The sequence below is a fragment of the Haliaeetus albicilla genome, chromosome 13 (genome assembly GCF_947461875.1).
Source record: "Haliaeetus albicilla chromosome 13, bHalAlb1.1, whole genome shotgun sequence".
Lineage (NCBI taxonomy): Eukaryota > Metazoa > Chordata > Aves > Accipitriformes > Accipitridae > Haliaeetus > Haliaeetus albicilla.
The window spans coordinates 41,399,085-41,424,558 of NC_091495.1; the positions used below are offsets into that span (position 1 = coordinate 41,399,085).

At 40.5% G+C, this 25,474-nt stretch overlaps 1 protein-coding gene across 2 annotated transcripts in view; it reads left to right on the forward strand.

Moving 5' to 3' along the window:
• LRRTM4 (leucine rich repeat transmembrane neuronal 4) overlaps window positions 1-22,949 on the forward strand; it is a 576,595-nt gene extending 553,646 nt beyond the window's left edge. For both annotated transcript variants that reach the window (XM_069801084.1, XM_069801085.1), the window contains one exon: window positions 21,620-22,949. In XM_069801084.1, coding sequence (XP_069657185.1) covers window positions 21,620-21,841 — 222 coding nt within the window. In that variant the 3' untranslated portion in view covers window positions 21,842-22,949. The remainder of the gene's footprint in view (window positions 1-21,619) is intronic.
• Window positions 22,950-25,474: the final 2,525 nt, after the last annotated feature.

Consider the following 25,474-nt stretch of genomic DNA (forward strand, 5'->3'; position numbering starts at 1 on the left):
CTGGATTTTGAGAGACATCAGATTTTCATGATGGAATTCTAACGCTGTTTGCAGTTTTCCCTGCACACATCAAAATATGCATCATGATCCTCTTGTTAGTTATGCCAATATAAATCAGGAGTAAACCTACTGGCATCAACAGAATTAGCATAACTAAAAGGAGTATAAGCCCCATATCCTTACTTCTACTTGTGTATGGAGAGTAATATGCATACATTTTACATGTTTATCTGGAAACATGCTTAGTTATTTGTTTCTAGTTTCATAGATTCAGTAAAGGTAAAGGATTAGAGTCTGCTGTTGCTGTTTCTAATACAATTAAGTACTGATGAGTTATGATGAGATCCAAGCTAAACAGAACAACCTCGCTGAGAATTAAAAAAACAGACATGTTTGTGCTGAAGCTCTAAAACAGGCATTTCTGATGCTAGAGTAAATGGCTATACACCCCCAAGCTGTTAACATGGATTTGATAGAATCACTAAAGATACTTCGTGTTCAAAGAAATTCCTGTTAAGCAAACACCTCTGGGGAAACATAGAAGAGTTGCAGTTAATTTCATCCCGCTGTTTGAGCAGGGTTTGGTGCGCAGCTGCAATCATTGAGTTTATGTCTACAAACACAAGCCTAACCCTACTGGTCTTAGGGCATTTACACTAGGTGGTTGTCAGTGTGTCCCCTCTTGCGAAGAAGCCTGCTTCCCGTTAAGTTTAGTTTCTTAGTTGGTTTTATCAGAAGCACTGGAGACATCTTGCTAATCTATAAGGGGTCCAGCTTCTCCTTCTGCAGTGGGCTCTGTGCTACAGGTTTGAAGAACAGCAGGGCAGGATCTCATTTTTAATAAGTTTTAAAAAATTAATCTGAATGGCTTCCCCTCTTTAAGCACATGTAATGTTGGAGCCAGACTTCCAAAGGCTTTCAGGTAGCTTAAAGATACTAGAAAATTGATTTATGGGATTTACAGAAGTGTTTCAGAAGGCTAGGACCCAACTTCCTGAATCTTCCACAATTTTCATCTCTGAAAACAGTTTTGAAAGTCACTAGATGAATCAGTTTCCATCTTTAGACAGCTAAATATCTTGGTTCTCCATGTTTTACTTGTGACTTTTAGAAGTTCAGTAAAAGAAAAAAAAACAACCAACCTCTGGAAGCAGAGCCTGAAGTAGTAGGCAACCCCAACATTGTTTCTAGACAGTGCTTTTGCCAATATAATCTATCAGCACCAAAGTGTGCTGCAGGCCTGTAAGGCACTTGTCAAGTGTTTTCTCCCTGAAACAATAAGTTTGAAAAAGTTGGAACTGGTAGGATTTCATACAAGGGACCCAAATGTGCAAATGCATAAGATATTTTTGCTCTCTCTGATCTTCCTGAAACCAACGTATCTTGAAAGTTCTGTGATACAAAATTCAGTTTGTATACAGATAAGATGGTTTAAAAACAAACAAACAAACAAACAGATAAGTCAACAAAGAAGAAAGCTTCCTGAAATTTCTTACTGCATTACACTGAGCTGCTAAATTAAAAAGGAAAAAAGGTAGTAATTTCAAAATAAGTGTAAGCTCTCCAAGTCTTCTTTATGGTTTGAAAATATGGAAGTGGGACAGGGGAAATAAAAAGAAATTCACCTTTGCCCCCAAAATATAAAGCCAGTATTACTTTTAGGGACAAATTTAAAGTAATGGATTTTCCTTAAGGGGAACAAATAACTAGCAGTTTGAGATTAAATGACACCGAGGTATTTTTAAGAACAGGGACTTCTCTCACCTTCTTTCAACAGCTCTGAGAAGTGGAAGCCATAGCTTTCTCATGACAATGAGTGAAGAGAATTCCTATTAATGCAACGCAGAGTGCAGAAAAGCCCTTGTTTCCCTTATCTCAGTAGGCTAAGTGTTTAGGAGACAAATGCCCTTCGTTACACTACGCCAAGAAGTTGCCGCTGTTACGTGGATTGGATTATGTAAGCAGTTTTTCAGTGTCACAAAAGACTGTACTGTCAAAGCTTGTTTTGTGTTAATTAGTAAACACATGTTTAATTTTACATGTGGAAAGAGGTCTGTGTGCTTCAAGAAGTGATTCTCAATTTCCTTTAGTGATGCTACTTCCCTTTATTTAAAGATAAACAGATTACCTAACTTCAAGTGGGATGAAATATGTCTAAATGAATTGCTGTATCCAGTCCAAGCTGGAAATCAGCAACTATGTTTGATGGAAATGGCTGCCCAGAATTCTCCCTGGAGCAACTCGAAAACTTTGTGTTGATGCAGGATCAAACCTAAGTTGTTCTGCACTGGGGGCTGGTGGATCAGTAGCAGGGGTTTTAGAACAAATCAGTAATGTGAAAGGCAACAAATTACCAGGACCAGATGGTGTTCACCCCAGACTTCTAAGGACTGTTGTAATATGAAATTGCTAACCTAACAACTGTGGGGTGTCTACTGCTTATATCAGTCACTGAATAATAAAAGCAGCAAATATAAGATTTTGGGGGGGGGGGGTGGGGTGTTGGTTGTTTGGGGTTTTTTTGATAGCGCTCTTAAAAACTACATAGAAGTCAGAGTTGCCACTCAAGGAGATGTTGGAATCACTGTGCATCGTTCTCTGAAGACAGCTCAGTGGTGATGAGAAGAGCAAATAAACATTTAGAAATACTTAGAAAAGAAGTTGAGAATAAAACAGAAGACATCACTGTTCCGTCCTACTCACTGCATGGGAGTGTTTGCTGAAGTTCTGGTCACCCCACCTCAAAAGAAGATTTAGTAGAACTGGAAAACACAGAGAAAGAAAAGCAATAGGAAGATCAGAGGTATGAAAAGGCTTACGTAGAAGGAGGTGGTAAATGAACATCCTACACCTTGGAAGAGAGGTGACTGAGGGGGAGATGGGATGAAATCTATAACATTATAAAATGCTATTGCAACAGGAGCCAAGGAAGGATTACATACTGTTTATCGCAGTACTGGAAGGGGTAACATAATTTTATCCAGGGCAATTAAAAAGTCCTGTAAAATCTAAAATGAGTTGAGCGGAAATGTCTGAAAACAAATTTCAGCTGTTTATAGTTCTATAAAAGAAGGTCCTTGCTATCATAATGTCTCAGTTCACTCGTCTCTAAAAATCCCAAGAATCTTACTGTACCTTTTTAGCATGTCAGCTCTTCAGGGACAGAACTATGTTTTCTGTAGGGTTTAAGAAAATGGAGTCATAATCTTGCTATGAACTCTACATACTGTTTAGATTGAGCTAGAGATTTATTTAGTCAAAATAATCCAGCGCAGGCAAAAATTGCCATGGAGTTAGTTTGCTAGACAACAGAATAATGATTCCATAACTGTACTAATTATATTAGCATATCTGTGCTCTCAGACTTGGGTAAACACAGATACAAAGGGAGAGCCAGGGATAGGAGAGATTTGCAGGAGTTTGTTTTCACAATGAATGTTGAATGGGACAAGGTTTTTCCCTGAACGTGTTTCGCGGCTGTTGTTTTTATACAAAATGTATTGACAATTAATACTTGCTTCTGAGAGATGTGCATGGGTGGGGGGAAGAGAAGTTTCTTTTGTGTCCCATCGTTTAAGGTTGCTTATCAAATGAATATTCATGTTCAGGAAAGCATGAAGGTTGCGGTGTTGCACCATGAGGACCTTGCCTCACACCTGGGTTGAGTAGAGTACAACTTGTCAGAACAGAAAAGATACTGTGGCTTGATAATTGCATTTACCACTACTTGAAAGGTCTGATTTCTGTATAAAGGAAAGGAAAAAGTAATTTGTTCTTCTTTCTTGCCTGAGAGGGCATCCTGCAGCCAACCACATCCATTACAAAGGTCCTATTAGTCTTCAGCAGGACCAGAATTAATTGTTTTGTATTACCCGAGCTCCTCACGGTCTCAAGCTGGGATCAGAGCTCCAGCCTCTGTCCTATGGGCGCCAGATCCAGCGTCTTTTCTGAGCTTGATCGGAACAGTGTTTCATACCAAAGCAACCATGATTCCAGCAAGCCAGGCAATTCCATGGATATGCATGAGTAAGTAGCAGTTAATGGTTAACTGTCCCTTCCCTCCCTTGGTGTAGAGCCAGATATTTGTCTTCATGTAGGTTCTACCTCGTGCACTTGTTTATCCGAAGCTTTGTGTAGTATTTAGCCTGCAGTAATAGAGTCTGTCTGAGAATGCTTGGAAGACTAGTCAAGTGTTTTATGCATGCAGGTTCTTTGGTTTTCTTCTGTCCTAAATTTGTGTCAACTTCTAATGCTTATTATTTTGTGGTGTTGTAAACTTTTCTCCCCAAAATTCATACAGTTTTAGCAACTGCATATATATCACAAAGGGAACATAAATTATTAATATTTTATTCTGTTTAAAAACAAGTAGGCTTAGGTTGCAGTATGGTTTGAGTGTTGGGTTTTTTTCCCCAGACTATCTTGGGTGACACATGTAGAAAAAAAAATGTTGGAGCATTAATATATGTAGAGCAGGCTATGTATAGGTGGAGCATGCTGTTGCAGAAGTCTGTAGAAATTACTTGGAAACAAAGGTTTTTGGAATTAAATACCTACTAGCTTGATATTGAAGGAAAAAGATGAAGACCACTCTTTCTAAAAGAAGGTTGAAGGATAACAGGATTGAAGGGACTGAATGTCAGTCTTTCAGCAGAATCTGAGCACAAGAACTGTCATCGCGCCATTAGTGTACAAATTCACACTGCATCAGGTAAGCTGAGAGAACTGTCATTTATGTCAACGAGTGGCAGCAGAGCCCTCAACGAAAGGACATTTTGTGAGGATATATGTACTTTATTGTTTTCCTTTTGTATTGTGATACCTAGGCCCCACTTGCAAAAAGGAAAGGGGGAAAAAAAAAAAGATAGTCCCCTGATTTGTCAGACAAAAACCATATGGTGGAGGCTACAATTGAGCCATGGTTGGTCACGCTCCCCTCTAATCTGCAGCTGTTTTCTTTCAGATAGATAAATATGTGTTTAAATAATGCATCCTACCTAACTCTGTCAATTTTTTTTTTAATGTTTCCTTTGACAACTGAATGTTTCCATTATGCCCAATAAACATCTTGGAGACTGACCCATTCCTGCTTTAAATGCACATTAAGACTGCATTTCCTTCGTTTCACCTTCCAAAGGAAACAGTGCAGCTGTTCATTATTTGCAGCACTTAACTACAAGAGACTCATTTTCAGGAGATAATTTTTTCCCTTAGAACTTCATAAAAATATTTTAGTTCCTGACCACAAAGACACGGTGAATAACTATTGCAGAGGAGTGCTGTGAGCTTTGATGTCAGGGCTGTTCTGCTTTAAAAGGGCACAGAAGTCTGTCAATAGCTCATTCTTTTCTTCCATGGTAATAGGAAGAGACTGCATTGCATTGTGTTATATTATAGTAAGGTTTTGAAGCTGAACTTACTACATACCTGTAGTACAAAAAGGAAAAGGGTAACCATGTCAACCATTGTCCGGCTGGCAACCAGCACTTTGCACTACTATCATTCCCCGTACCTCATCTTACCTTGGTAGCTTGTTTATAACAAGGAGATGAGGGCTCGGAGGCTCTTCATCAGAGCACTGAGTATTGTGTCGAGGCAGTGAATAGCTGGCTATAGTCACTGTATATGTTGGTCTTTCTGATTGCTTTTGTGTTTTGATGCAAGTCCATGTACTTTATTTCAGGGTAAAGAATAGGGAGGGGAACACCATAATTACTGGGAAACTAATAGATACTTAAATAACCTTCCCCTGTTTTTGTTTATATGAGTGGGAGAACACACAGGCCAAAGAAAAAGGCTGCATTTATTATTTAGACTGAGGTAGCACCCAGAGGACTCAGGTTTTCCCAAGGACCCCGTTGTTTGTGTCCCTTCTGTTAAGTATTGTGATTATTAGTGAATTATAGCAGATGCTGTAAACCTTACTGTGATCACAGCCCCGCTCTGCTAGGCACTGTGTGTGACTGTAGTTAAGGAGTAGTCAATCACCAGAACGCTTACAGTGCCTTATAGGAAAGCCGTATTGATTTGATAAAGGATAAAACCAGTTGAATTTAATGGAGGTGAAATAAAAGGCTATGTACATTGGGCTGCAGAAACAATATAATAGTTTCACTTTCCTGAATTGGAAGACCATCTCTAATTGATTTAATGGCCCTTGATCTGCAACATGGGGGCCAGATTTTAAGATTCTGAGACTTCCAAAGCCTCTTTTAGTGTGCCCCCCCAAAGTCTTTTGTCAGTGTGGCGCTTATGATTGACCATATTTGGGCCATATCACAAAATAGAGCCATGTATCTAAGTATTAAATTAGCATTAGCCTTTGCCAAAAGTCCAGCACAAAATTGATGGATTAGGGGAATATGCAAATCTTAAATATATGAAAGAATTATTCAGGAGCTTTGTAACACCTATATCAAATATGCTGGATGAGCAGCAAGGCCGGTTCTCCTGCTGCCGGGTCCTGACAACAGGCGCAGACAGCTGAGAAAACAGCCGGAGCTCTGCGGTCAAAGCTTATCCACGGGGTGGGTCGTACAAGTCACACCGTCATGAACCTTCCCCTCTCAGCGAAGGCCACAGGCAAGGTGCACCAGAGCAGAAACAGGCTGGAAGGAATATGCTTGCAGAAGTGAGGCACCAGGCAAACAGTGCCAGAAAACAGTAAGAAACAATGACCAGAAACTCCATCTAAATATTTAATTAATGTAGAAAACCCATCACTCCATTTCTTTGAAGAACATAGCAATAAGCAACCACAGGGGTGCGTTAAGGTGCGATAAATGATCATGGTTGTTTCCAGATAGATCTGATACTAGTCGTTAAATAGGGAGACAACTCTCAGATGGGGTTATCTTAAAGACCAAAGATCCAGAGCCAGTTATCTGATGTTGGGCTAACAGTTTCAACTCCTTCTGTCTCTGTTTCCTTGTCGTTTTAGTAGGAATAGTGATATCAGTCTTTGTTAAACCCTTTGATGTAGGTATTTAACTCTCCAGATTACCTTGGGGGAGTTTTTTGACCTCTGTTTATTTGTCTATAAATATAGATAAATATAAAGTGAAGGTAATGATATCTGCTCATCTCAAAGCCGCAACACAAGACTTATCTGAATAATGATTGCAGAGCCCTTGGATGAAAGGTGCAGCACAAGGGCAAACAACTGACGCTTGTTCTTGTTGCTACCATGATTTGACTTACGAACGTGGCAGGCTGAAAACACGCTCTGTATAAAATTTTGCAAAGCCCTGATGGGTGAACACTGATGGGACTGCAGTACACTTTCTGTGAATCGTGGCTTATTAGTATTATTATCTGTGTTTTACTTTGTGGAAGATAAGACATGCAGTAGATCTTGTATTGTGCAATAATAGTGAATTATTTCTGATTGCCAAACATAAACTATTCCACCAGTGAAGAGGGTGGGTGATCATTTTGCTTCTGAAATACCCAATAATCTCATGAACCCATTCTGGTAGCGATTGAAAAACACAATTATGTATAATGTTAAAAGACATGGAGAAATGGCCAGTGCTTTATGCTCTTTTTTACAGAGCTCAGATCATTGAGATAATTACGGTGGGATTTTTTTTTTTTCAGCCTTCCTCTTTCTGTCTCTTCACCAGAGAAGTGCACAGACTGTGGCCTGGAGTCACAATGTCACCTTCGTTCTCTTCTTAGTTTGGAGTGAAAAGACAGGAAAGGAGCAGAGGTTTCTGAACAAACTTCAGGGTGATGGCAGCCACAGTGCACCACCAGAGATGGGTGCAAGACTCTGGCTTGCGCAGGTTATCTTCAGCACCTAGGCAGTTTTTTGGGCTGCAACTCCAATTTAGAGGGGCTTTGCCAAAGAGCTCTATTCCTTGTGTTCTGGGTTGCAATGAGATCCCTCTGTGCTGTCTCTAGAAGGAAGCCCAGCATGACCTGCTCAAGCATCTGTCTTTGCAAGTGCTCATTTCTGTGAAGGCTTTGTTATTCTTGGATTAACTGCGCGAAAGTAAAGAAGGCTCTTAAAAGTAGTAGTAGGCAAACCCCTTGCATGGAGGTGGGTAGCATCACCTTAAACTATGGTGTCAAAGTCAAAAACACCTTTAAACTGGGAGGTTTGAATTCTGCTGTGCTGTCTAGGGACACTAGAGAGCTGAATGGCTTCCCTGGCCCCCAAAGAATGTATTTACATTGGTGTGTTAGTTCAGATCAGGATCATACTTTTGACATGGGACTGGAGATTGTCCTCCCTTAATGTGCTTCAGTTAACATCACAGAGCGGTCAGAGAGAACAGAGACTGAATCCTTTTGAGAGGAAGCTAAACTGGATCTGCTCTGAGAGTTTATAGGACCAGACTCGAGCTAGTTTGATGTAAATCCTCCAAAATGTGTGTGTTGTGGACACTGTGAACTCAACGCCAACTCTTGTGCTCTGCAGATTTGCTCATACTGGGCTGTATCGCTTACAAATATATACACAGTCACAGTGGCCACATGATGAGGGAAGTCATTTAGGGATAAAAGATCTGTATTCATGTATTTAGCTCGTGGAAAAATCTGTCCCTCAATCTGTGCATCAGTTTAGAGATCTTTTTCTTGTTTGCTGTTTTCCTTTCTCCCACCCTTCATCTGTCATGCCTGTCTGGAGTACAAGCTCTTCAGGGCAAGGACTCTTACTAAATGCACGAGCATTGGTTACCACAGTGCGGTTTCAGTTTTGGTCGAGGCCTCTAGGCACTGCAAATAAACAACAGATTTTGGATGATGAGAGGCTTATTTATCTCTTTATATTTCTTCTCCCAATCTGTTTCAACCTTGTGTAGTTAGGGATCAGGTCACGATATTGCCTGGATCTCACAGATGAACTAGTCATGGGGTATTTATTCTAGGTGGCTGCAACTGGTACAGACCCATCAAAGGGAAAGATCCCTTGCAGGAGGTTGTTAACAGTTACAGCCCCGTGTTCCACCACGCCAGTAATGCACCAAAGTAATACTACACTCCAAAAAAGTCGAATTACCTCTTTGCTGATACCTTCTGACACACTGGCATTACCTTTCCCAAAGAGAACAAGTTTAAAAAATATCAGAGTAGCTGGAAACCATTCGGCTTGTGCTTGGCTGATTGAGAGATTGTTCAAGCATGCTGTCTCTTGTTGACGTGAGTTGCAGATATTTCTAACAGCAGCTCCTTTGGTTTTCAAAATCTAGCTCACAGGGCAGATTTTATTTTCCAGCAGGATTCTTTGAACCTTGTGCTTTTCATTTACACTCCATCGCTACTGCTGTGCTTAAGCACAGAAGCAGTCCAAGTGGGCAACAACTATTTTTTGCTTATTAATGTTCATTGCGTCAGAATAGGTACAGAACCGCTTTGTTTGGCTTTCCTGCAATGCCAGAGTCTGTACAGTGCAACTAGCTAAGCAGGCACCAGAGTCCGTGTACTCTACAGCCCTCTCCTGGCTAGATGCAATAGTGCTCAACTGTATAGGCAAGGCGCTTTATTTCTGTTTGTCTGAACGTGTCTGAACACTTTCTGTTTTTCAGAGCTAGTCTCAGGCTTCCGGTCAGATTTACACATCACAATCTGTTTGCCAGTAATTACAGCTTTGGCTCTTGCCAGCTGACAGCTGTTTCAAAGGGGAGAGTGGTGATCTTGACACAGAGCAGTCCCAAAGCTGTTGCATCCTGAACCTATGTTTGGAGCGGCTCACTGTTGGTGCTTAGAAATAGGACAAAATTAAGACGACTTGCTGATTTCCATCTCCACAGAGAAAAGACAGCTTGGAGCATCTGTCCTTTCCTCTACTTCTTAACCATCTTGACCATGTAGTTTCCGTGCCAGTTCTCAGCGGGGTGACCACTAAACCTCAGCTTCTGGTGTTTCAGTGTTTTTTTCTGTGTAGTTGCTGCACTCTCCTCTCATGCTAGATAGTGGCTTTTTTGAGGATTTAACATGTGGTTTGTTTGGGGTTGGGTTTTTTTAGTGTCATGCAGACATTCCTTTCTGCTTTAAAAGTATCTCTAAACTACTGTTGCTCAATAATTATTTCCATTGGTTTTGCTCTCATGGAGTGATTGAATTGATCCGCTTGGTTTTGTAGCAGCAAAGATTGCTAAGCCAAGAATATTTTCTAACCCATCTTTCTTCCAGTTTTCTCAGGGAATCTGAGTAGGTCTTTACTGATGATTTCCCTGCATATTATAAAACTTGCCCAGAGGAATGAAAAAGTCATTTGTTTTCTGTAGAGTATTAAAAAATAATGCTATCATTGTGAAATGTCCTTGCCTGCAATGCTGGACAGTCTTGCATTAATTTTCTGCTTGCTTGATCTCTGATATACAAAGATTCTATAGAACATGACTGAAGCATGAACCCATGTTTGTTATTGATTTTCTAATACTGTGTACTGTGCGAATCCCTACCCTGCTTTTCTGTTCTTCCTGTTTGCCGTTGCAGGAGTCTGTTCAGAACGCAGTAATGATGCTGCTGTTGCATCCCTCCTTTGCATGTCACGCACTCACGGATGAGCAATGGCAGAATATGCTTGCCCTGTCACAGTAAAGAGAGGCTTTAGGAATCCAGCGGGGAGTTGTAGTAATCATATCCGAGGGTCTCAAGGCATTTTATGAGCTTTAATTAAAGTCCTCGTGTTGCTCTGTAGTGTCTTGTTTTGACACAGGTGGGCGGGGGTGAACGACATAGCTATACCTACTGGTAATATATTTATAGCTAGGCAGACTGCTAGCCTCTGAGGTTCAGGCAGATAGATTTTCCTTGGAGCTGCTGGCTTGAACAGCATCACCCCTTAGCACGCTAGTTAAGGAATTAACTTGCTCTCCCATCACAGTTTGTGCGTTCAGTGGGTTTGGCAGAGAAGCTGGGAAAAGAGCTGAGTGTTTATTCCCCATCACTTCTGAGCCAGGCCGTCTCCCAGGGTCAGGGCACGCTCCAGCCGCTCCGCCCTGACTTAAAGCCGCTGCCTTCAAGAAGCCCTGACACCGGCTCCTCCGGCCTTTGCACCAGGCAGCGTGTCACCCACAATTAGGCACCCCCCTGCCAATTCTTCATCCTCATCCCTGAATTATTTTCTCTCCCTCAACCTAGCATAGTCATTTCCCTCTAGCTCTGCCCTACTCGACCTTAACTTATGGTGCTGCAAGATGCAGAGACTGTTCCTCAACCTTTCGGTGAAGATGGTGATTATATAAATCCTCACCCCAATATGAGTCATATATCGGTACCTCTTGGAAACCAGGGGGTTGCAGTTTCCTCTCGGCGTAGGCACGCTGCTCCCATCAGTGCTAATGGAAGTGACATACGCACATCAGGAGGAGAAGCTGTCCCTTCTGCTACTGGATTAATGTTCTTGCCAGTATGTTTGTGCCACCGTACACACTGATTCCTCTGCTAGGAGACAGTGGAGGCAATTAAAATCTTGTCATTTCCCATGAATAGAATCCTGCTGAGACATTCGGTATAATAGGAGCTCCCTCCCGTGTCCGAGAAGGTCTGTAGTGCTAGCGGTTTCCTTCTCTCCCACTGGAATGAATTTATCTCACTGTTTTCTCGGGAGAGATGAATAATTCCTTGAACTTGTGCTCAGTTGACAGTTGTGACTCTTTGCTTGCTTCTCTACTTTTAAAGACATTCCTGATCAACAGCTCTGGATGTTGATGGCCTGATGTAGACCATCTGATCCCCAGATCAGGTGAAACAACAGTAGCATGAGCATCTTTTTTCTTTATTTTTTCTGCCAGTTATTCTTTTCGTTGGCACCCATTTTCCATAAAGAAGGACCTCTTCGACTTGTCTTGAGATGACTGAAAAATAAAACAAATTATCTGCTCTCTTAGGTCAATGCCATAATGCTGAGCATTGAATTTTAAATTATGACAGAGGAGGAGGAGGACTCTGTCATGTTATAGCTTTTGGGGGATGCAGGGGCTGGATACTATCTGTATGTTTAATATTGCCATATTAAGTGGAATTAGTGCCAATTATAAATGTGGCTCTAAGCATTTTTTTAATCAGAAATGGGTTGAGACTGTCATGTGACTCCAGCCAGAACCTTTTGGGTATAGTATAACTAGATAACATAGAAGGAAAAACTTTCATTTCTTTTGTTGGTCTGATAAGGCACCCAGTATCCCTTTCTTCTAGCACTGGTGTGGGTTTTAATCATAAGCCATCGTGTTGCCTTGTTTATACCGACTCATGCCTTAAGGGCAAAATATTGTGCAATTTGAGTTACGTTTCTCCAGACGTACATTTTTGGTCTCTTGATGTACAGAATCCTTGTACAACTTTAAATAGTATTTAAAAATCTTTAAAGAAACCATCAATTTCTGGATAGCTCTTTTGCACACTATAAATTCTAGGCAGATCTAATGAAAAGGCAGTTTTTTAATATGAGACAAAGACTTATTTCACTCATTCTCCAGTGCCTCCATTTGTCACTGTGGCAGCAACATTATCAGATGTTCATATTAAATACTGTACTTATTTATTGTGAGTAATGGATGGAGCAGGTTGCCATCTTTATGATCACTGCATGGAAAAACAACTCTACCTTTTCCTTTATTGTCATAATTCTTTTTCGACAGACGCAATGTGCTCCGTTTCCCAAATGCGGCACCGGACCTAGGGCCTGTGAGGATGCTTCAGGCTCTTAAATACACTGGAAGGTCCAGCTCCATAGGATTTCAGGCCTGAAATGCCAGCAATTTAGAAAGCTAACTAAAGCTGGGAGTGTTGGAGGTCAGGAGAATGCTCTGCGGAAGTTATTGCCGGATTGGTGACCTGTGCTCCGCCCTTTCTTCTTGGTCTCTTGGAGACTCGGCTGGACGGACCTTTGCCTCGTCCTGATAGGTTAGGTACAAATGATCTACGCTTTGCAGCTCTTAATGCAATGCATAGGAAGCAGAAATTCCTGGTGAGAATATAGTTTTTTGAAGTGTCTAATGGAAGCTGGGTTGCCTTAGAAGAGACTACGTTTTTGAAGGTATGTGTATTTAGGCACCCAAAGATATGGAGAAGCACCCAAGGGGATTCTTTTACATCTAGATAGGTAACTACTACAACGTGCTGCATTGCTTTTCAAAAACTGATCTTCTGTCCCTAAGCAATGTAAAAGCTTTTCTGAACCACCGGGCTTCTATGCCTATTGAATTCTATAGGAAATTTTCCTAATAGCACTGAAAGCAATATTAGTGGCTTTCCAATTAGAATATCTAGATAGTTTGTTTATTTTATCGGTCCTCCACGGCAGAAAAATCGAAGGTTACTGAGAATCTCACTTGAAGTTTTTCATCAGTGGGCCTTTTTGTCGGGAGCCAGATACTCCATAAAAAACAGATAAAGCAATTTAAAAGAAATATTTTGCCCAAGGAACAATAACAAGGCTTAGAAGACTTTCTTCGTTCTGGGAGTTTCCTTTAGGGAAACCTTTTCATTTACTGATTGAAAGATCAAATCGGCCCATAGAGGGAGCAGTGGGGTGTGCATGATTTTTCTCCTGATCTCTAGAAAAGCACACTTAGTTAAACAGTCCATCGAGAGGTTTGGTTTTAAAGGGAAAGGCATTTGTGTGATTGGATAGAAGGATTAGGAAGTTATCTGTAGGGAAGGAAAGGAAAGCTTAAAATCCAGTTCACAGTGTCAGTGGAACTGACAGGGTGATGTTATATAGGGGTTTAAAACATGAAATACACTCTGCAAGGATGACTGAATGAATCATAAAATTCTGTCTTTATGGCATGCCCTGCATAGCTTAGAGATGGTTTAAAAAATTGGTGAATATTTTAATCCCACATAAGAAATTAATAGATATATTTCAATTAACTTTGTTTTATATGAAATCAATCAATTTTGTAGAGTGTTATATAGTCCTATATATCCATAAGTTTCTTATTAACATGACATATAATTTATTAGGTTAATATGCTTATAATCATATCTAATACAATGATGTTTGTTTAATCCCTGTAGTTATTAATTATCGGTTAACTTTTTATGAGCTTTAATAGGACACGCAAAAGTAACTGATGGCTGCACTATCTTCTGCCCTGTGTCTCCTGTCTGTTGTTTCTCTACGTTTTTCATACTAAGACCTCTCTTCTGACAGTCTGTGTCAATTTTGGGATCCCATTTTCCCAGCCAGAAATACAAGAATTGAGTAAGATTAATGACCCACCTGTCAGTCATTTGTAGTATTTTGGCTCCAAATTTCCACTGATACCAACTTTTTTTACTAGGACATGGTCTGAGACCTGCCAACCACAGTCTTTTATCTCCAGATTAATTTTTGATACAGAAAAGGCTTCCACTGCATATGTTGAAGAAGCTGTCCTGTGCCCAACACCTACATCCTTCAGAAGACTTCAGGCTTGGTTCCAAAGACCTTGATTTAATTCTCAGTTCTGCTTAGGAGAACAGTCTTTGTCCTGGCTGCTCACCGCTTGTTTTGACTAGGAAACTGCAGTCTGCTAAATGCATTGTCCGGTTTGGTCCAAATCGTATTCAACAGCTGTAGTTCAGTGACTGGCAGGACTCTGCGTTAGCCACAATTCCAGCTGGACCAATAGGATCCAAGTCTAAATAGATGTAGGATGCTCATAAGATCAGTTTATAGGACTATTACGGCAGACATAAGCATAAGACAAGGAAAAAAAAGACTGCAGAGGAGTGACTCAAAGGAGATACTGTGCTTTACTTAGAAGAAAAGCTTACTTGGTGCAGCACTTCAACTTGAGAACATATATGCAAGTTTGTATGCGTGTGTGCAAGCATGCAAGAGATTGGGAGTCGACAGTATTACGCATTCCTGTGGAACACCAGCCCTCTGTGCACGTTTAGCAGTATGTCCTCGATTTCTTGGGGAAAACTGGTAGAGACAGGCTTGGTGGTTCTTGTCACGATGCTAATGATTTCAGGGCAGTGGGCTCAGTACCATGTAGTGTGGGACCTTTAGCTACAGACCAAGTCGTCTTCCTTCTTGTCTCTCTCATCTCCCATGGGAGCTGCATAGACCATTAATCTGATTTGGTAGGAAATAGATAGAGGAGACAAAGAAGTGGTTTCTGTCTGGAGCGGGAAGGAAATTGGACATGAAATTGCAGGAAATTGATTGTGGGAATTGCACCTACAATTCAAGCTACCGAAAGACTCTTGCTCAATGCTTCATGCCTAATGTAGGTATCCCAACCTGAGGCAGAGTTCCCAGTGGGATCTGTAACTCTTAGAAAACCTGGGCTAATTAAAGATTTTGAAGACCCTTCACATAAAAATCAAGTTGACAGTTTTCTTGATTTGCTCAGATGTCACACAGACAACCGCAGTAAAAACAGTACTCATAAAAACCTGATACCACCTTATAGCAGAGCACTCCGATTTCTGAGTTCTGAATTTTTTAATAAACGAGATTTTGATTTTGTTGTCAATATGAGAGTTACCTTAGGAAACATGAATTTCAGAACAAAAGGCTTGTTTTAAAAAGCAGCCAGGCACTTCTGTGTTTGTTCCAATTGGAAGCAGAAAAAGACATACACCCATTCATGTTTCTGAACTAACTTCAGTGTCTGCATTTGTCCCTTTTAATGGGTTTAATAGGAGGTGTATGATTGTGCATTTTCCTGAACAGGACTGTTTTTCTGAGCTGACTCCAAAGGGATGTTCCAGGGTTGTTAACTGTGATTTTTCAGCAGCGTGAAATCCACTGAAATTGTTTATACCAGCTATATCTGCCTAATGTGCCTAATCAATCTATCTCTAAGGTGAAGCTGTGTGCTTCACTAATCGTAAAGCTATGATAGTATATCTTGCTTATTTTTACTCAAAGTTATGAGAGGGTTTAAAATGAACTCTGAATTTGATTTATCAACAGCTATGATGCTAATTCAGCAATGAAGTCATGGTGTTCTGAGACTAAATATTAGCACTAATGAGAAAACACAGCTTCCATATTTTGTAACTCTGAGTTTCCACTACATATGGACAACTTCTAAACTTGCGTGTAATTTAATCATGTAGTCATTAACTAGGCAAGTATTTACACATAAATCAGTTTACCTGGATCATGGAGTACCAGCTAACGTGAAACCAGATAATGTTCAACTGCCTGAGAATATTCATGCTTCATTTTTGTTTTTTAGAAGGAAAATGTGTCTACTGCAAGACAGTGGTGGTTTGTCCTATCACATTTTCCATCAGGATGAATGGAGCATGCCTTTAGTTTTAAAAACAGAGTGTTTCTTCTCTTTGAAAACAGAAGCAACAGAACTGAAGACATATGAACTGCAGTGTCTAAACAGAGAATGTATAAAGCCAAGGTACCCAGACTGAGACAGCTGAAACAGTCTGGTTCTCAGAAAGTACATCACTTCTATTGCTGGGCTCCAGGTTTTAGGTTCTTGCCAAAGCAGTTACTTGTCTGAGGATCCTGTGACAGTTTGTGCCCTTACACCGTTCTCCTTTCAGGGAAAAAAATAAAGTGCACTCCATCCCACCATGGACTTCACCCCAGAAACTGTGCTAGTATTGTCAGTCCTTCCTAATACTACATTTCTGTCTGCTTGTTGATAATTCTGGTAGTGAGTCACTTAGACATCCATGGCCATTTATGTTTCTCAAGAAAGAATTTCCTTCTCTGCAGGATAATGAATGGTGGGAGATCTTTCTTCAAAAGTGAGCATAAAGAAAAAACTCGTAATATTTCCAGCATGGAATAGATCTGTTCTGAAAACGTGTGTTTCCAAAATTTGATTTAACAGTTTACCAGGAAATTATTTCAGCCTGGGACTGCTAGTGATTAGATCTTGCTGAACTGCAAGTGATTCTGAGTGAGACAAGAGAGTTAATCTCTGTCTGATCCTCAACTAGTCTTCACTGCAATAAGGCTGTTGCTGTGAGCACAGAAGAAAATACTTAAGCAGGAGTCGCAGTCAGTATGAAGAACTTGTTATTTTGTTGAACTCTCTTGGCGTTACTTGGTAGAGGGGTGTCATACCTTAGCGTTCATATCAGGACCAAATTTCAAGTTGACTAAAGTGTCCTGTTCAGAGGCAGTGCAAGCAATTAAGAGTGTATGAGGGTGTCTTAACGTACTATGAGAGGCGGTAGAGAGAGAAAAGTATTTTAGAAACAACGTCACTTGATATTCACTTGGGCCCCAATCCAATATTCTTTAAAGCTCACCAAGTTCAGTGGCTGTATGGTAGGGTTTCATCTTTACTGACATACTTTTTAAGTTCCAGAATACAGATTTTTATTGATGTTTTGATAAAAATCTAGGTTTTAATGGCTGCACCCATGAGAAGCAGAAGTCCAAGCTGAATTCTTATAATTTAATTTTTTTTAATACAACTTCCTTGTGTAATAATAATGAGAAATGGATAGAATAAGTTAGCTAATTTACCTCCCAATATTTCTAACATGAGTAAGTAAACCTGCTGATAAAATTCAGTGCGGTGTAAAATGCCTGAATTGGAATGTGGATACGTGTATTTGCATGTTGGAACGACTAAGGGTTTAACTGAACATCACTGTTGAATGTCAAAGGAAATGTAGACAGCGAATGTTGAGGAATACCTTTTTAATGCAGGCCAATTCCACTGAATTTCAGGTAAACTCAAGTTAGTCGAGGTTGTTTTGAAGGGAGTTGTTACGCTGCAGCAAGGCTGTTGAGCTGTTAACCTCTCCAATGTCAACTCGACTGCGAAAGGGAAGATTTGCATTCTTAAACTTCCACTGCTAAATCTTCCTCCTGTAGCTGGAGATTTATGTAAATTTTGCTTGTAATAGAACCTTTGTTTGAAGTGTGTGGCTGCTAAGATGCGATGTTTATTACATTTAGAGTGAAGATCTACAGAGGTGTGGACTTCAGAAGTCAATACTGCCTAATCCAGCCCATTAGTCCAAAACCCGCACTGAACACTTAGAGTACTTATAAGGCAGTAAGCTCATTGCATAATGGAGTACGGATTCATTCGTTGACTTAATTAACTATCTGCAACAGTGGATAGACAGTATGATCACTTACTGTAAGGCATTATAGCAGAAGACAATCCTGCTTGGTGCCATACATGGATTAAAACCAAAATGTCCATCACATGTACACCAGTGACTTTGGAGTTCCTTCTCTTGTTGATTTATGTTTTTCCTGCTGCAAAAAGTGTTCATCCTTCATGTAAGTATTAGGCAGTTTTGGTTTTCAAAACAAAAACAGAAATTATTGAGAAAATGCTGTAAACAGACACGTGCATCATCTGCCAGTAAACGTCTTGGCATTCTGTGTCCCACCCCTGAGCTCCACTAGCTGTACTGGACTGTGCTGTCATGGAGCGTAACTCTGCATGAGCACACGGAGCCAAGAACCGAATCAGTTGTTATGACAGGTTATATGAAAAAAGAGTTTTGTTTTGTATCTGTTGTGTTTCCGTGCGAGCAACTCTTTATCTTCATTTACAGTTGAACTTTTTCCAAAACTAAATTTAAAGAATTTTGTAGCATAAAAGGTTGTGGTTAGTGGCAGCAGAGTGGCATGGAGGAGATAGCGAAGGACACCGTGCTAGGGGATCCCAGTTCTTTTCTTGGCCCTGCCTTTGATTTGCTGGCAGGTAAATTCTCAGCCTTACTCCCGCTTTCTAGTCAGAGGAAAATGTGTCTGCTGTGGAAAATGCCTTGAGATAGAGATGGCAGAATCCCGGAGTCTGTATTTATTTGCTGAGGTATTTAGTGACCTGTTTGGATTTTTTCACTCCAGTCATCTGCTTTTTTGTCTCTAGGAGGCCATAGCAGCTGAAAGGCCCCAGCTCAGGTTAGAGCTGTGTTGTTTTGGTCCCTGCACAAACAGCCCTTGCCTCAAAGAGCTCTAGTCACCAAGGGCAAGCAGGGGCAGGACTTAATCTTCTCATTTTCCAGCTCATAAAATGACTTGTCCAAGGTCACATCTCAGTATCTTCAGGCATTAGTTCCATAGCAATAATGAAACAAAAAAAAGAAGTTACTTCAGAACCTGAAGCAAAAATACTTACAAAATTAATTTTCAACAACTTAGATGCTCTTAAATATGTTTTGTTGATCTGTGAATCAGAAAAAAAATATAATAGTATCAGCTTTATTTAGAATGAACAATGTCATCAGTATTTTCCATCTTTTTTACTTGCACCAAACTGAGTGGTGGTACAATTGTGCCCACATCTGCAATAGTTTCTGCAGTCAAGGCTGTGTCCTGAAAAAGCTTTTGTGCGCTTGGGTTTCATGTATGGTCGCTTCACTGTAGATGAAAACTGATCCCTCGCGTCTTTCTGAAAATGCAACGTTATGTTTCAGAGAAGTAGTTTCAGGGAAGGAAAGGACACTCCATTTTGTGGGGACAGTCCTCTGGAGGCTTTCACTTGGATCAGGAAGGGTTTTTTGAATTGTTTGTACAGTTGTTACCTCGATTCTGGAGGCATCACAAGAACTAACTGGGGAGGGGGTGGCTGGTGGCCTTTCTTCATTCAGTCTTTACTGGTGGTACCTCAAGGATAATGCTTCTTATGGTCATTTGACGTGATTAGTTTTTTAAATTCCCTTAATGGGATCTAGCACCCAAAAGAGGAAGAGGAAGAGTAGTACAAGAGGCAGGCCTGAGAACAGGGAGGTGCAAATCCATTGCTGGACTTCATTATCCTAGAAATGCTTTCTACGTATTAACCTGCAACTCCTTAATCTCATGGGTTGCCTGATATATCTATTTTGTTTTATTTTTTACAATGACAAAGAATATCCACCTTCCCTCTACACGCGCGGCACAGCGACCCTTATTAATATGATTTCAGGCACAGGCAAACCTGACTTTTAAGTGAAAACAAGCGAGAGATTCTATAAAACTACTGAGAAATAGTTGAAAAGGAAGCGTGTTTATCCACCGTTTAGGGATGTTGTTGAGATCCTGATCCTTTTGACTCCTGTTTGGAGAAGGGGAGAAAACAAGCAAACAGTGCTGCATACAGGACTCAGGTGGTTAATGTACTGTGTATTATTGCTGTAAAGCCGGGACCTCAATCTCTCAACTCTCCAGAACACAAACAGTCCTTGGCTTTTATGGAATCATAAAGAGCTGCCTTAAAGGCTGAGGACAAATTCAAGCCCTGATACAAATTGGCATAGATATTACTGTATCCAAAGGGAGTTACAGTTTCTTGCACTGTGGCTGAATTTGATCCACAAGTGAGCACAGTTGTCCCATCAAATTCTACTGAGCAGCTTGTCTTCTGCATTCTTGCCATTCAACTGTCACGTAAAATGACGTTTTCAGCTGAATTCCATCTAGTGGAAGAGTTTTGGAATCTCTCCAGCGTTCTGCAGAGAAGCAGGGGGAGGAATCTAACTGCTGAGGAGATCCAAATGCAAGAGGAACTCCAACCCTGCAAAACTTATAATTAGTCTTAATGCCTTTGCTTTTTTCATACCTTTTTGAATGAAGTGCACCGTGCAATGGAAATTTGTGATAAATTAGCTCTATAGCCTTCACTTAAAGTTCGGCATGGAAAATAAAAAGGCATTTGTTCCAAGATTGAATTATGTGTAGGATATCTCCGGCTGTAATGAGCTGAGGTTTTCTAGCAGTGTTAGAATAAACTCTTGCCTGTATCTCCTGCAGTGTGTGTTTTTTTCCCTAAGAGCATATTTCTTTCTACTTGATCAGCTCATCTCTTGCAGATGATAAAATTATCTGCAAAGATTTGTATCTGATGTTGTGCCATAAATCATATTTACTTGTGGGATTAACGTTTGCAAGCATTAGAACATTTATGGGAAAAAAAGAAGGTGGGGGGCTGGCAGTTTCTGAATATTTACATAAAGAAGAGAGATGGGATTCAGGATAGATCTTGCACACTGTTCAAATATATGACCATTTTTACAAGGTGTAGATCTGCTCAGCTCTAGCGAGCATCAGCTGAGCCGCTTTGATAGTGTTTCTGTTGGTGAGGTTGTAAGATAAAGAACCCAGGAAATCGTGACCTTGGGCAAGCAGCTTTGTCATAGAAGAAATAAACACATGTTCCAGCTGTGCTGAAAGCTACACATGCTAGCAGCCAGGTTTTCCAGTCCTTTGACGTGCTTAGGCTGGTCTGAGTTTTGTAGAAATGCTCAGCCCCTTTTGAGGCACTGGAAGAAGGGCCAGTTTTTAAAAGGTTTGTATTACCAGCAGCTTCCAGTTTACCCTTCGTAGCCTGGTTGTCCAAAAGAGGTCAGAATTCAGCACGCAAGACCACTTTGAAACTCTGCCCACAAACGTAGTCACCGAAATGGAGAGTAGCCCCCTCGAATCTGGCTTCAGCACACTGCAAAGGGCCGGAGCGAGTCTGTGATTACGTAGGCTTCCAGCAGATGTAACATCCGTCCACGAGTGGGGACCCACTGACTGTCACGAATGTCCGCAGTCCCGTTCAAGAGAGATCTGCACGTGCTGCAGACAACCTAGAAGCCTCAAAGGTTTATCTTGCTGCGAGAGCTGTGCAATGAACGCGGATGCGCTGAGCACCCAGTGGGTTTGAGGCTGCGTTGCAATACATGCTGTACCAATGCGTGACTAAGCACATTATTTACATGTTTTTCTCTTTTGATCTCTGTTTCTCTGGTGCAGGTTCCTCACCACATGAAGACTTTACCCTATTACAGTTATGACCAACCGGTGATCGGATACTGCCAGGCTCATAAGCCTCTCCATGTAAATAAGGGGTACGATACCATGTCCCGGGAGCAGGCTGAGACAACCAACCTGGAACTCAGTCGAGACCACAGCTTCATAGCTACAATCGCGCGTTCGGCTGCTCCAGCCATTTACATTGAGAGAATACCAAACTAACGATGGCGACAACTTCTTCAGGGGGCGGAGTGGGGAGTTCTTTTGGGGGACCTTTCATCTCAGAAGAGACCAGGGCAAGAAACTAAAATCTACCATTCCAGTTACAAATGTTCCAACACAGACAAAGGGAAGGGGATAAAGCAAACTCCGCAGACTGTGGAAATGCTATCTTGCAGTACACACTGAGAACTTCAGGATTTTCTTTGCTTTAAACTTTCAAACAAATTCCTCAATGTAAATATTAAAGAGAGATTGTCAAGTTCTTATTAAAAAAAAAAAATAGATTTCACTCTAGCTACATAAAGGGATGGATTAAGAGTTTTGTTTGTATATTTGATTTTTCTACATTGCACGGTTCCAGGGAAGGAGAACCACAGGTAAAAATAGAGGGGGTGGGGAGGGCAAGGGTTTGGGTGGGATGGGTCAGCCATGTTTCCTTATTAAGTGTTTATTACTCTTCAAAGATTTGTTTAATATTTTTGTTCTTTTTAAACAAACAAAAGATAGATATATATTTTCTTTTTTCTTTTGGGGGTTTGTTTTTTGGTTGGTTTTTTGTTTTTTTAGTGGTCAAGCGCTAATATTTCAAACTTCAGACATGGGCATTAAAGCTTATGTTGAACCAAAAGGACATTGGCAATTGATGCAGCAGAAACAAAGAAACTTGGGTGCATGTACATTTAAGACACAGGCTGTACACTATGGAGGGTGCTTTTGATTTTTACTATCTTCATTGTGCTTCATTGTTGACACTATAATTACTTTTCGGGCTCTAAAAAAGGGGAAAACATGCAACGGAGTAACGACTCTCATATTTACAGTCCAGCGGTGCTTGTTAAGCAAAATTAATGGACGTTTGGGAACCAAAATGGAAATGATGTGCTTGAAATGGATCAGAAGGAAAATCTTTTAAAGCAAGAGTATTTGGTGAAACTCACTGGCTGACACAATTTCTAAAACACAGGAGAATGTGTAACATTGTTTTTTGTTTTTTTAATTAATTATTATGATCAGTTAGTTTTTGTGTAGTTTTTATCAATAAAATGACAACAAAAAAAGTGGTGGAAAAAATAAACATATTATTTTGTGGTTGGGACACCACAGCCAAGCTACTGTTTGAATGATTTCTCTGGATGTGTGACACGGTGACTCTCCCTTAGTGGACTAAGGGAACAATGCTTTGTCCTGTTTCACCTCTATCTCGCCTCTTAGAAGGAGCTCGAGGAATTGTTCTGAGGTTTAAAAAAACCTGAGTGTGAAGAAGCTCAATTTATTTGGCTTGTCTAAGAAGAGGTTAAGAGGTAATTTTATCAGAACACCTACATGGGCCTGGGGGAGGGGAAGAGGGAGAAGCAGCCACCTTCTTTTACTAAAGGTTTTTTTTGTTTCTTCTATCCAAAGGCAGGCTTTTCAGATGCAAACCCTGAGCTGAAGGTAAACCAATTCAGATTAGAACATAAGGTATAAATTTTTAACTGGAGGGTGAATAATACAACAGCGGGGTTTAGGGCATAATGAATTTCGTGATTGTTTCAAGTATTTATATTGGGTGTTTTTATGAGAAATACACTTGGCCATAAGGTAAGGGCTTAATGAATTTCTGGAGGTGCTGAGTCTTGTATCACATATACGGTATTATATTGTCTTCTGTTTCTCGCCTGAAAAACTTACATATTTTTCTCTGAAAGGAAAGGAGGAATATGTATGGATGTACACATTCTGTGTGCTAGGCAGCTTGCAGGGAAACATGGACATACAAAGTCAACTTGATGCATTGAAGGTAATGTATTTAGAATTAAGTGTTAGACAGGAAATGAAAAGAAAATGGAGTGAAAGGCTAGGTGATGAGTTTACAGCTCTATTAGACATCTTGATATCTGTCAGCTTTAGCAGTGCTACGGACGGAGGGAGAAAGCTGCTTGAAACACTAGTTTCCTTCAAATTGAATTTAAAACATTGACCCACAGCCTATTGAGCTGAAAATGGAAGAACTCCCATTGATTCCTGTGGGCTCCAGATCAGCAGTAGAATACATTTCAATAAGCATCGGAAGTGTAATGGCATTCCCATGCTCCTAGAAGATGAGAATGGTAATGTTTTTATTATAAGGTTCATTAAAGACACTTGTATAATTCTGGTTCAGTTTTTAAGAGGGCAGTTATGTATCTGCCAACTTGATATTAGCAAAACCAGAGAAGGCTATGTCAAGCGGGAGTACTTACTGTCTTTTTATATGTTTTTTCCTTAACCCTCCAGCTGCTGGGGTCATGTGAATCCTGGAGAATAACTGTTCATTTTTTTAATTCCGTTTATATCTTCATCAATGCAGCTTCCCCCCACGTTGTGGGAAAAGTAACTTTGTAAGTACTGAAAGGGAAGGTAAACTTAAACAAACTCCCTTTTTTTCATTCCCTGATTTCAGAATCACTTAATTTTAGCATTGGTTTGGGGGATGTTCAGAACTGGCATTAGACTCGGATTACAGATTTTCTTTGCAGTTATTGGGAATTGTGCTGCCCAAGGAGAACAAAATATACTACTGTGTGCACAGTCTCCTGGATGAATTCATGCTTTTCTGCCTGAAACGTCGCTGGGCTTCTGCTCTTTATACATGGATGCCAGTTTGGGCAAGAACACTATAACTTTTCTCGTATTCTTGACAATTAAGGAGGTAATGTTCCAAGAATGTTTTGAAGGCATGAAGTTATACCTTACTTAAGTGCTAAAGGTCACGAAGAGCTAAATATTTATGTCATGGATTGCTTTAGATCAAAGCAGAAGTCATTGCAGCGTGTACTGAGCTACCCGAGCTAATGTTAGTTGGTTGTGATGATCAAACTAAAACGGCTCTCTATACAAGCCTATGTGAGACTCTAGATGTAACAGAAATTGGAACTAAAACTACTATGGCTGTAATTAAAGCCAAAGAAGTTTGGTAAAAAACTTGCTCTTCAACTGTAATGCAAAAACCCAAGACTGTAATATGTTCATCTCCAGTCTTTTGTTATGAGTTTCATATTTGTTTTTTGTTTTTAAAGCATCAGTTCCTGGAATCATGTGGTTATGTTACAACTTCAGCTTAAAAATACGTCCGAACTTTTCTTAGGAAAGGTCTTTCTACTCCTCTTCATACAGTTTTTGTGAGGGAAGCGACTCCTCTGAAAGGGAGGATGGAGCAACTCACCAGACGTCCAGGTAAGACGCAAGAAATACAAACTTTCTGCAGTGTCCCTAATGATTCCTCTCCTAGCAGACAGCAAATAGGGCGTTACTGAAGAGAACTCATTACTGAACGTTTGCTTGTGATGGCATCTTTATGGTCATTGCACAGTGTCTCAGTGCTGAGTGCCACAGAGCTCCCAAAGAAGGCTGCTGTCTTGCTGTGAGAGCTCATGGTTGTGCGGTATCCAGACAAGCAAGAAAAAAATCAGGCTGACCTTCAGACCAAAGCCGTTGAACTTTGCGCTGTGCAAAAGACAACAACTGATGTGACCAAATAACAGGTTCTGGAAGACTTTGGGAAAAATTGAGTGCTGCCTGTCTCTCTAGCTAATAATTGTCTTGCAGATGTCAGTAGGGCACTGAAATTGTACTGTCCTGATAATGCCGTGGGTAGGATCTGCAGCCAAGGAA